Source organism: Emys orbicularis, chromosome 2 (assembly GCF_028017835.1).
Source record: "Emys orbicularis isolate rEmyOrb1 chromosome 2, rEmyOrb1.hap1, whole genome shotgun sequence".
Taxonomy (NCBI): Eukaryota; Metazoa; Chordata; order Testudines; family Emydidae; genus Emys; species Emys orbicularis.
The window spans coordinates 258,841,278-258,854,392 of record NC_088684.1 but is presented as its reverse complement, the minus strand read 5'-3'; the positions used below and the strand labels follow the sequence as shown (position 1 = coordinate 258,854,392).

Sequence of the window (13,115 nt, the reverse complement as noted above, 5' to 3'; positions counted from 1 at the left end):
ATTTTACTATATTTTTCTCTCTATTTTTAATAAATCTTGTTTTTACCAGTAATATGATTCATGAATTATTGGCTGGACAGTTTCATGCAGAAAGTACCAGAATAGAGCAAAATCCTTCATCCTCTGGTGTCTTATGGAGTCTATAAATCCTTCAACACTGTAGTATTTGAATCCTAACCTCCCATTCAGCTTCAGTCAAAAGGGCATAGACACATGTCCTCTCCACTAAGGCACAAAGGACTGCAGTGGCTAAACACAGGGAAGAAACCAAAAGATCAAGAAGGAAACGTATGTATCACTCTGTTATCTGGGCGATATTAATAAAGCTCTTTCCACCCTAAGTTCCCTCCAGCTACCAACCAATAAAGACGCCAAATTAAAATTACCACTATTTAGTAAAAGCCAAATAAAGGTGTATCTGGCACCATACCTGAAGAGTGACCAGATGTGAGCTCAGAGGAACTGCAGAGTCAAGGAGTACCAGAGCAAAGGACTGTCTGTCAAAGTTGTCTTGTCACTTATCCCTGGGGACAAAGCAAGTATTCTGACTAATCATAATATCCATAAAGTGGCATAAGAGAAAACCCGTCCCCTATCACAGATATATTTTGATGAGCACCTGCTTCCCATAAAGTTCCTGCTTCAGATGAGCGTTCTCATTTGCCAGTTTTTCTCTTTAGGCCCCTTGATGCTGAGCTCCCCTCCTGTTACTTAGAGAAAGGCCATTCTACAACTTGCCATAGAGAACAGAATTCCTAGAATTTACAGAAAGATAAAATAAGCCAAGAATAGGCCCATTACAGCAAAATGCTGGTAGGCCATACTGGCCCATATCATCTCAAGCCAAGCATTGCTATAGCATCCAATTGACTGGAAAGTCATGGAGGGGCCTGTACTGAAATACACAAACAAGTCAACTTAAAACAAAAATGGAAACACTCTAGTTACAAATTATTTGTGAATCCTTTTTATTTCTCTAGTTTAGAAACCAGTATGCTGCACCAGGCCAAAGCCACAAAACATCACTAGATCATATAAAAGTGGCATCTCAGCATCCTAAATTCCTCATTCCCAAGTATGATTGTCTAATGGACAGATCATTTTCTTAATGATTTTTATTGTTAATTTGAAGTTGATAGGAAAATGTTCATATTCACAGACTATTATAGAAATGCAAAGTTATAGAAAATTACAGTCTCATTTCAAAGAACACAAGTTGAAGGCATGAATGAAGGAACATTTACATTTGGCTTCCACCCATTTATTTATATATTGATGGGGGGAAATTATTTTAATTCACATGGCTGAAGTTTGATATGATTTTATAATTTGATTTCTGTAAATCTTAAGTTGTAAATCAGATTTATGAAATATTTCAGTCTTTGCACATTACAGATAATGCTGAACTAAAAGAGTGGGGGGAAATTAACATAAAGGCAGAGCTACTGTATTCCTTCTCTCTAGAGATGTAGATATGGATATCCCAACGTTACCCTAACTGAAACAACTGCACAGGGCAAAATCCTGACCCCAATTAAACCAATGGGAGTTTTATCATTGACTTCAATGGGGTCATGATTTCATTCATTTTTATGCATTTGTCCACTTGATAAATAGCTCATACTGTGTTTTATTGGACACTGAAATTTGTAGATCTAGAAAATTTACAAGACTATAAAAGGAATAATCATGTCTACCAGTATATTTTATTTATGTTATGTATACATATATGCAGAGATTGTGAAACAGACTACTATTTGGTAAGAGAAAGCAATGTTGGCCTAAGATTTCACTTATTCCAATTGCATAATTTTATTAATATTAGATATATTATTCGATCATTTTATCTCACTAGGCAACAGCATGCTCATCTTGCTCCTGGTTATCGACAGATTCTTTTGTATCACTCATTCGAGTTACAATAGGTAAGAAGTTGTCTTGTTTTTTTCTCTTGACATAGAAATAGGCTGCATATCCAGATCCTGATAGAATCAGAATGACCAGAATAATTACAAGCCAAGTGATGTTGGTGGGTGATCCAGAAACCTCTTCATCCTTTTTCTCTCCTGTAAATAAACACAAGGCAATTGTTAGACACCAGAATGATATGAGAGATTCCAGGAATATGGGAGTGAAAGGTGATATTGCTAATCACAATTTTAAAAAGCAAGATATGCACATATGTTCTCAGTTCTTGGAGATATTTTGCTAACAGAAGTGAAGGAGGAACTATAATAAGTTATACAATATAATATTGTGACAGACCCAGACCAGTGGGGTACAGGAGTCTGGTAGAGGGCAAATATTCTGGTCACTGGATGAGTAGTTTTCTGTTCTCTGAGTGACCAGAGAAGGGGCTGCACTAGAGTAATCAGGAACCTGCTAGAACCAGTTAAGGCAGGCAGGCTAATTAGGACAGCTGGAGCCAATTAAGAAGAAGCTGCTAGAATCAATTAAGGCAGGCTAATCAGGGCACCTGGGTTTTAAAAGGAGCTCACTTCAGTTTGTGGTGCGAGTGTGAGGAGCTGGGAGCAAGAGGCGCAAGGAGCTGAAAGTGAGAGGGTGTGCTGCTGGAGGACTGAGGAGCACAAGCCTTATCAGAGACCAGGAGGAAGGTCCTGTGGTGAGAATAAGGAAGGTGTTTGGAGGAGGCCATGGGGAAGTAGCCCAGGGAGTTGTAGCTGTCATGCAGCTGGTCCAGGAGGCATTATAGACAGCTGCAGTCCACAGGGCCCTGGGCTGGAACCCGGAGTAGAGGGCGGGCCCGGGTTCCCCCCAAACCTCCCAATTGACCTGGACTGTGGGTTCTTCCAGAGGGGAAGGTCTCTGGGCTGTTCCCCAACCCACATGGTGAATCTCTGAGGCAAGAAAATCCGTCAATAAGCGCAGGACCCACCAAGATAGAGGAGGAGCTTTGTCACAATATATATAAAGTTTTATAATATAATAATTAAAAATGAAAGCCAATTTTCTGTATTTAGATACAAATAATGCATATGGTTTTATTATTTTGAAATGCTATTAGTAATAATTATATGATCCAGAAACTTACTCTAAATAATTATTATGCTTTTACTCTATTTAGGTTTCTCCTTACTTTAATTAAAAAGAAAATAATCATACCTTTCCTCTCTGGTGGCTTCTCAGTCAATCCTGTTTTAATACCTTTCAAAAAGAAATAAAGCAAAACATTTATTCCAGATGCACTCACATGGATGGTCTTGATGGTGCCATCCCATAAGCATGAAAATCTGTGGCTTCCACATACTCTGCTTTTGGTGCTGTTAAACTCCCTTAAGAGATGGAGCTAAGAATGTGTGAAGCTCAGAACGCTTGGCTGTCTAATTCTGGTAAGTATCAGACTCTCTTCAGCTGAGATATGGGCAGGAAATCAGGATCTTGCATGATTTCCAATACTTCCTACATCAGACTCTAGCACAGGAAAGCACCTTAGCATGTTCTTATCTTTAAGTATCTCTCTATGGGACTTGAGCACATGCTTAAGTGCTTTCTAAAATAGGAGGCTTGCCGGAATGGATGCCTCAATTGGCTTAGAAATACCACAGGAGTATCTTTGCTCACAATACCAGGGTATTTCTGTTTCCTAACAGCACCAGGTAGTGCAAAGATGCACAGAAATATAAAAATGTGAAGTTAACCACACTTTTCTAATTTCATGTTCTGAAGGAAGGTTCTAGTTGGGCTTCTCTTATATAATTTGAACTGGTTCAATCATCCCTAGTATTTCCCCCCAAAACTATTTTAATACCAAAGAAGTGCAAATGTTTTAATAAACGTTATTTATCAATGACCTTACAGTACAGGAGTTGTGGAATGCTACAAGATTGGCATGGGCGTGAATCACAATTCTGTACTCTATCCGCATGGTAGGATGATGGTGAATAAGGGAAATCCAATTCTAGCATAAATTACAGGGATACTTTTAATTAAAGGGAGACTGTCCATCACAACAATCATTTATATATATATATTTAAGATGAGTGAAACCAAACTTGTTACTTGTTACTTCTAAACCCAGGTGTGTGTGGTATTTTTGGTGAAATCCTGACCTCTTTGAAGTCGATGGGAGTTTTGTGTTTAACATGGATAAAATTTGGCCTTTAATGAAGTATAAGTGATCTTTGACTTCACCCTCAATGTGTATGGTTTTATATATTTTTATATAAATAAATACACACACAATATCTGTAATACGTATATATCTTGACTATAGCAGAGCTTGTGCTCTGCTATAATACTCTGCAGCATGCATTTTAATTTATGCACCCATCATACACATTATTAACCATAACCCCAATATATTGCAAATATCACTTACTTTCTGATCTTTTACAAATATATCCTCTTTTGTAAGAACATTGAGCATCATTCCAGTACCCAGATGATGCGTACATTTCGACACACTTCTCATTACCATAACTTGAAGGCTCTCCCTCATTCCAGTTGACAAAATCCACTGCAGCGTTGTCTCTCCATAACCACTGACCTAATGTTAAAAGGAAATACATGGTCAACTGTTTAGACTGAAAGAACATGTTGAAAGTCTTAGAAGTATTTAAAATACCAGAATAGAAGTATCAACAGATCGAGCCCCAGAGTTTGTAAAGGACTCCTCTATTTGTCAGCCACCAGATGATATTTTAAGCTTTCATTTAATCACCAAGACTATCACTACTGGATCAAATGTACTAGTAAGTAGCCTTTCTCCTTCTCTGGTCTGCATCAAAATTGAGTAATTTTACTTATAGTTTTTGGTTTCAGGGAAATGTGTCTTACAGTACAGATCAGATCATAGTTGAATGTTGTACTGGATAATATCTTAACTACCGACTCATGTCTAAGAAAGCTACAGTGATTAGGAATTGCCAAACAGAGCACATAAAATTGAAAATAATTATGGTAATTAAGTATGAAAAAAACGGTGATGTGTATGCAATAATTGTTGGCAAAATTTGTCTGTTTCTTACATACTCAGATAGCATTTATCTTGTCTATCTCCCTTCCATATTTTCAGTGTGCTATTTATCTTTCTGACTTCATCCCCCCCAAATCTTGTTTTCCTCACAAGCAGATCTAAATTCCTATTGGTTATTACAGATTAATGAGTCATTCAAAAAATGCCCATCTTCTAAGTAGGGCTGGCACTTTAATCTAGACCTGGATTGTTGCCAATAGGAAAATCTTAAAATGAGCAGAAATTTTATTTACAAAAAGCACAGTACAGGGTTAAAACTTTAATACCGAACTCAAATATAACAGGAGTACTTGTGGCACCTTATGCTCAAATACATTTGTTAGTCTTTAAGCTTTCGTGGGCTACAGCCCACTTCATCGGATGCATAGAATGGAACATATAGTAAGGAGATATATAAACACATACAGAGAACATGAAAAGATGGGAGTTGCCCTACTAACTCTAAGAGGCTAATTAATTAAGAGAAAAAACTTTTGTAGTGATAATCAAGATAGCCCATTACAGACAGTTTGACAAGAAGGTGTGAGGATACTTAACATAGTGAAATAGATTCAATGTGTGTAATGGCTCAGCCATTCCCAGTCTCTATTCAAACCTAAATTGATGGTATCTTGCTTGCATATTAATTCAAGTTCAGCAGTTTCTCGTTGGAGTCTGTTTTTGAAGCTTTTCTGTTGCAAAATTGCCACCTTTAAGTCTGTTACTGAGTGACCAGAGAGGTTGAAGTGTTCTCCTACTGGTTTTTGAATGTTATATCATCTAATAAACACTTTAGTTACAGTGCTGTATACACATAAATAATTAAAACACATACTACAAAATGTGTAATATTGCCTCTTAATATCTGTTTTATATGTTATAACTTCCTAAGATATGAAATATGACACCATAATGGTCTATTTATATTATTGACTACTGAAAGTAAGAAATTACCATTCACATTTTTGCTCATTCCTATCCAAAAGCTTGTTATTTTACTTTCAAGTGGCTTTATCCTATGTGACAGAAAGCTGGATTCAGCATGGTCTTCTATAGAAGCCAAAGTAGCGTCTGAAAAAAAGCATTAACAAGACATAACTGAAAAAAAAATCTGCCTTTTGGGAGAAAAGCTTATTTTCTAAGTTTTATGAACAATTGAAAGCAATTAATTCTTGAGGCTGTGTCATATCACTGATTTTTGCACAAACCATCCACTGCAGCGAATGGAAGTTCTGCATGTGGTACAATGGCACAATATAGCTCTTCTTGAATTTTGCTTGTTAGTGTAAAATTACCCTTTTCCTTGTGACAAAATCACATATTTGTGTAAATCATTCTAGTGGTTTATTTTTAACACACTTGCACAGTAAAATGCCTATGTATATTGCATTTTTGCTATTTGCTGAACACTGTTATTGCTTCCCAGCGACTATATGCAGTGCTACTGAAAATCTTTGTACCCACTCTTCAGATTAAATTGTTATTAAACATTCAGAAATATAGTGTCTGATATTTAATCTGTTATAAAATCTGGCTAGAAGTCAGAAATATATTGGAACAATTAAGGAAACACGCGTGGGTTAGGGATTACCATCTAGGCAAAGTCTCTATGAGTTATTATCCTTGAGCAGTTCTCCCAGACTTACCCATAGAGATGAGGGTTAGAGTGCTTTTTTTCCTTCCTTCCTCCCTCCCCCAGCTTCCCTTCTCTGCCACTAGCAGATGCTCACCAGCTTGGGAGGAGGTGCCCAAAACTGAGAGTCTTCCACCTGATCTGGGTGACTTAACAACTCTGAAATTTCTAATGCGTGAAAACTAGACAGTGAAACTAATCAATCTAGTTTTGTTGTCCACGTTATGTGAAATCTATATAATAAATAAAAAGCATTAACACTGAAAAAGTCAATTTCTTTTTTAATGATCTAAAGTTTGATTACTATTTTTTGAATATTATTTTACATGTGTCTTAAGTCTTCACTCTTTAAAAAAAAATGACACTCACCTAATCGAGTGCATTCTCGGGAAGCCTGGGCCCAGTTTTTTGTATACGAGGACTCGATGTAGTAGCAATGACTGCGGAAATGAACCCAAGATCTGTGTTCCTCTGATTCAGGGCATCTTCCAAAGAGTTGTGGAGAATCAGTAGGGGCCATAACTGTTAAGAATAGAAAATTTCTTACCAATTATTTCCTTTCTTCTGGCAGTATCTCCCACAATTCTGGACATCTGGGCTGCTCTCCTCTCTGCAGCTCACAGAGACGGATCAGTGTTTTGGTGCCTCTATTGTCTGACCATACCCCCTTTGTTGCTGCTTGCTGCCCAATGAGTTATTCCCGAGCTGTAAAACTTGCACAACAGCATTATTAACAAATATTCTAGAAGTAACAAAATAACTACATTGGACCAAGGAAGATGGTCTAACCACTTTATATGACCCTGACTCATGAGCTACCCAGAGTGGGTAGAATCGTGGGAAACACTGCTAGCAGAAAGGAAATTATCAGTAAGCGCCATTATGCAGCCTAGTGTCTCCCACAATTCTGGATGTCTGGAAAGTAGTGAGCAGTGAAATTTTGGTAGGAAAGAAATACCCCCTTTTTGTAAGCTTGCTCAAAGTTCTGTATTACTTTAGGGCTACCACCTGCAGCACCTTCCTGACGAAGGAGGCCTTTGCAGAAGTCGGAGGGTCCACCATGCAGTACATAATAAAGGTATTCACAGTAGACCAAATGGCCGCTTTTCAAATTTCCGAAGTGGATGCACTTGCTTGTTCCGTCCATGCTATGGATCTTCTGGAGTGCGGCTTGATCCCTTCTGGGACAGGGACCTCCAATGATTTGTAGGCTTCCACAATACATAGGTCAAGCCACCTAATTATGGAGGACTTGGAAGCTCTGAGTCTCTGGCATATTGGGTGGAAAGACATAAATAGGGACCCAAATCTTCTCATGGATTCTGTATGCTTGAGATTTTCAACACTCTTCGGACATCTCTGGTGTGACACATTTTCCATTGGATGTTGTCGTTTTGGACAGAACAAAGGAAGCACAACCTCTTGAAGTATGGAAGGAGGAATTTACCTTGGGAAGAAAGGATTCTGATGTCCTGCGCATCAGCTTTTCCTTGTGGAACATGCAGTACGGCTCTGGTATAGATAAGGCTGTCAGCCCCAAACCTTGTCTGGCACATACGACAGATACTAAAAAACAAGTTTTAATGGATAAATAAAAGGCTGACATTGAAGTAAGAGGCTCAGAGAGATGGCTTGTCAGAGCCCTCAACACTAGTAGAAGGTTTCATTTTGGGAAGAGTGGATTGACTGTCAGTCTGGCTAATTAGACTGGAGGAATCCGGCTACCTCTGGATTGTCTGACAAGGAGCCAAAGAATCCTGTGAATAGCATGCTACTAAGAGCAGACAATAGTGCCGGGATGAATGTACAATGGTGCTGGGCTGAAGGTCTCTGTCTATGCATTCTTAGAAAGTCAAGAATGGTTGGAATTCCTGGATTTCTGGGATAGACCTTGTGCTCTTGGAACCAATTGTTGAATCTGGCTCAGACAGAGTGTTTTTGTGTTGATACTCTCCTAGATGAAAGCAATGTCTTAAAACTGGAGGACAGAATGGGACCTTCTAGTACTTCCCTCTCAATAGCCAGGCTGTTAGCTGAAGCCGTTTCAGGTCCAGATGAAGAAGAGGACCTTGCAAGAGGATGTCTGGTCTCCATTGAAGCTGGAATGGGGGTCCAGTGTCAGCTCTATCAGGTTTGAGAACCAAGGTTTCCTTGGTAAGTGAGGAGTTATCAGTATTACCATCACCTGTTCTCATTGTATTTTCTGGACCATGGTCCCCAATAGTGGCACGGGTGAAAATGCGCTAAGTAGGCCCTGCAGCCAACTGTGCAATAAAGTATCTGTCTCCATGGATCTGGGATCTGCCTCTCTTGTGAAGTATTTTAGCCTCTTTTTGTTAATACTATTTGAGAACAGATTGTTTGAAGGGAGGCCGAACATCTGAACAATGAGATTGAAAACCTGATTCAGGCAACACTTGGAGGTGTTGACCCTGCATCTTTTGACGTGAATCACTGAGGGAAAGGAGGAACTGTTCTGCCCACATTATTATTTCCATTGCTTTCGTTTGTAGTGCCAGACTCCTTATTTCCCCCTTGGTTGTTTAAATATGTGACTGTAGTCACGACATGGTTCCTCCTTAGGGTGGGCTGGAATCTTTGAAGAGCTAGCTTCACCACTCTCAGCTCTAGGAGGTTCATTCTGTGAGCCTTTTCTTCCTGGTTCCATATGCCCTAGGCTGTTTGGATTTCCAAGGGAGCTTGCTAGTCCTTGAGGCTGGCATTGGTTGTGAAAACTAAAAGATCTGGAAGGCAGATGGGCATGCCTTTGTGGACAATGCAATGGGCTGACCACCACTGTAAAGTGTTGAACACCTGTGCTGGAACCCGTACTTGATCTCTTGTGTTCCAGGGAGTGATCCCACACCTTTAGTATGAAGGCTTAAAGATTTATGATGTGTGATCCATGTACATGACATAGCAGTTGGAGGCATAGTGCTATAGCAGGTCTCCTGGGGCTCTGGAGCAAGAAAATAAATTCCTGATGATGAAGCCTTGTGCCTGGAGGAGGTTCAATATCCTAGATGTGATCCTGTGTGCTGCTGATTGCAATGGAGCTCTGATCAGGATGTTGTCCAGGAAGGGGTACAGGTGAGTTCCCTATGACCTGACTCTGGTTGTTATCATCACCACCATTTTCATCCACTTCTTCAGCCTTTGGAGGTTGAGAATGGCTCTGATACCCTCCCCATGAGTTTCTGTATAATGAAGAAGACGATGGAGTAGAACCCAGAGAATCTTTCTTCTGAGAAAACACTTATTATCACTCCCATATCCAGAAGATGAGATTTTTATTCTGGATCAGATTGTGTTTTAAAGGATCTCTGGAGATGATGGCATGTGGGAGTATTAGCTTGTGGGAGTATCCCTGGCTCACTATTTACCTGGCTGTGGTCAATGAAAATCATTCCTCTCTGAAGTAGGAAATCCTGTCCCCTAGCTTCAGCTCTGGGTGGAGGCCTACGCAATCTCTGTCATTCAGTGGATTGGGGGGGGGGGGCTGAGATCCCTCTGAACGTCCCCCCCAGACCTTAATTCCAGTATTTTCTCTAGGGGAATCTTTTGTTTCCTGGTACATCTGTGAGAATGAGGAGCAAAAGGAGTGCTTCTATCTGAACTGCAGAGAGAGAAAAGCAGCCCAGACGTACAAAATTGTGGGAGATGCTGGACCACAGAAACTATATTACTTTTATGAATGGTCTGACAAGATTTTGTGAAACCACAACCAACCTGGCATTTCCATTATATACTAATGACACAAAACTAAACCATCTATCCCAACTTCCCGAACTTTGTTAGGGAGATTGTAATTATTTTTTTAGATGAAGTTTAAAATCCTGAAATCACAATAAAACTTACTTATCTAAATGAATGGGTTTTCCTATGGCAAGGGGTAATTGGGCCCATATTATTTATTTTATTTTTATTATTATTATTTTATTTTGCAGAGTGATTAAATGGGCCACGTAGATTAAGGAGTGAATGTTTAGATAGATGATAAAAATAACTAGAAAAGGTATACATTGTTTTTTGTTCTTCAAGGGTTTTTGATTTGGGGTATTTTTATTTATTTATTTTTTGGTGGGGGGAGAGGGTATGGGGATTTAAAAAAAAACTACGTGGGGAAAACTCATTTTATAATTTTTTTTCCACTGGAAAAAAATGATCTCTCACTTAAAATGAAAATTAAAAAGTGCAAAGGAAGTGTTACTGTTAAAAATGAAAACTTTTCATAACAAGACTTTAAAGTAAAAGCGTTATTCTCTCTCACCTTTTTAACTTTTCCTCTGACCTATTCAGTGGGGGGAAACAGTAAAAAGCTGAGAGAAGGTGGGAATTTCCACACAATTTTACAATGAAAACTTTCAAATATGCCAAAAAATTCCTTTCCCCCCAAAAAATTTTACTTTAATTTTTTTTGAAAAACTAAACATTTAGTTGTGTAAAAAAAAAAAAGCCAAAAAACTAAACATAACTATTAATATTTTCCCTCACTGCAAAGCACTATGGTTTTATTTATGTCCAGGAACTCATACAATAAAACATTTAATCAATGAAAAAAACGTTGTTTATTTTGAAGAAATGTTTGCATTCGCTTGCAGTTCGAGGTCATGCAGAGTATTCTTCTCCATCACCCTTGTCAGATGCTTAAATAGCCTATGTGTAGAGTATGATGATTGCTCAGGTCCAAAGGAACTGAAAAGTGACCTTAAGAGTAAACTTCTGGGAAGAATTTTGAGTTTAGAACTTGATAGCCTCTAAATCTTGTATTATGGTTTAGGATTGGGTTCTTTCAAGAAAGGAAGACAAGTATATTTTCCGAATGCTTATAATACAACTTGTCAGTGAACTGAAATGAATTTCCAAGCTCCCCAATGTAAATTGTTAAATTTTATTGCTTACCATCAGACTGTTTACAGACAGAGAAGTATTTTTGATCACAAGATGCTGTCTTCCAGGTTCCATCAAGGTCTAGATAGATGCAAGCTACAGTCTGCTTTGGTTCCTCACTGGCCCACTTAGAATACCCCATTCTCCATTTATCGATCCATTTGTAATTGCCATTGGTCTGGAAGCAAAATCAATTCAAGGGTGGCTTTTAGCATAATTATAGCATTCTATAGTATTAAAGTAGTTTAGTATCTATATATAATTTAAAATTTGAAGTGTACTAGTGAGCACCTCTTGTCAGCAGCACAGGAATAATAAATTTACAATATGACATTATTAATCTTATTATTTATATAGGACCTACATGACTATGGCACTGTACAAGGGGGGAAGTGTGCTGAACAGATATGTTAGAATAATAAAGTAGGTTATAAAAGAATAAAAACAGAGTAGGTTGCAGCCCTTATAGCTGAAATTCTTTAGGAAGCTGATAAGTTGTAAATTGTATATTTAAGAAACAATCCAAAAGATTCTACATTGGGAATTTTTTTAAAGTAGCCATTAGGGAACCTTAGATGTGGTGTCATTGCAGAGCTACCCACTGGGATAAACAAATACACAACAGAGAAGGAAGGGTTTAAACTACTGTTTGCTAAGTTTAAGAACTGGTATAAAGAAAAATGACCTCTTCTACCTGCGGCTGGTCTTCAGCCCCTACCTCCAATTCTGTGGGTCTTCCTTTTCCACACTCTGCTTCTTTACCTACCAAGTCTTTCAAGGGCTGCCCTCACTCACTGCTTCGCTGCTCAGCTCTCCTCTGTTTCCCCCTTTCCCCATTACTATGTCTTTATGTCTTTCCACCACACCTTGTACCCATAGCTGCCTGTTGCTTGTCTCGTCCACGTTTCCTGTAGCCTCCCTCATCTTCATGTCTTGCTGGTCTCACCCTTGCATTCTGACAGGATTTCATAGAGGTTTCAGATGCTCAGTGTGAGACCATAATAGGTGCAGCTAAAACAGTCTTGTGATAATAGATGCTCCTACCATTTAAAAAGGGAATACGAGTTCTAATATTACCTGGAGAAGCAGCAACATATTTGTTGTTCTTACCACATTGCTGTTAAGACCAATCCATACAGGCTCCCCATACTCTAACACCTGGAGCCACAGAAATGATTGGCTATAGGGATCTAAAATACTGGCAAGTTCTGAGGATTTCTCCTGGCAGTTTTTTTGTGCCTCTTCCCACTTCATTTTGGAACGGATGACTAAATAGCTACTATCACCACAACGGGTAAAGTCAGAGGCTGGAATTGTTGGGGAATGAGACAGTTTAGGGTCTGTAGCACAAAAACAAAACAAAACATGCAAAGATAAACTTTGGGTGCATAGATTTATCTTGTACCAGTGAACAACAAGCATCTGCAGTCTTCAGAATGTAAGTAGTGTAGCATTAATTATTAATGAAAAATCTTCCTCACTGAACATTCATGAGAAATTGATATTTTCAAAACAGCAGTGAACACTTCTGACTGAAAACTGCATTTTCAGGTTGGGGAGGGTGGCATGGTGAGCAAAGTGGAGTAATGTAGTAGTGGTTTACATCTACAATTTTGA

The 13,115-nt window shown here is 38.7% G+C and overlaps 1 protein-coding gene across 1 annotated transcript in view; it reads right to left on the bottom strand.

The window, feature by feature from the left end:
* Positions 1-1,851: 1,851 nt before the first annotated feature.
* Positions 1,852-13,115, bottom strand: part of LOC135873631 (macrophage mannose receptor 1-like) — a 61,812-nt gene continuing 50,548 nt past the window's right edge. The window contains exons 24-30 of the mRNA XM_065398272.1: positions 12,609-12,838; positions 11,511-11,676; positions 6,978-7,130; positions 5,930-6,046; positions 4,340-4,507; positions 3,124-3,165; positions 1,852-2,066 (exon numbers count right to left, since the gene is read on the bottom strand). Coding sequence (XP_065254344.1) covers positions 1,852-2,066; positions 3,124-3,165; positions 4,340-4,507; positions 5,930-6,046; positions 6,978-7,130; positions 11,511-11,676; positions 12,609-12,838 — 1,091 coding nt within the window. The remainder of the gene's footprint in view (positions 2,067-3,123; positions 3,166-4,339; positions 4,508-5,929; positions 6,047-6,977; positions 7,131-11,510; positions 11,677-12,608; positions 12,839-13,115) is intronic.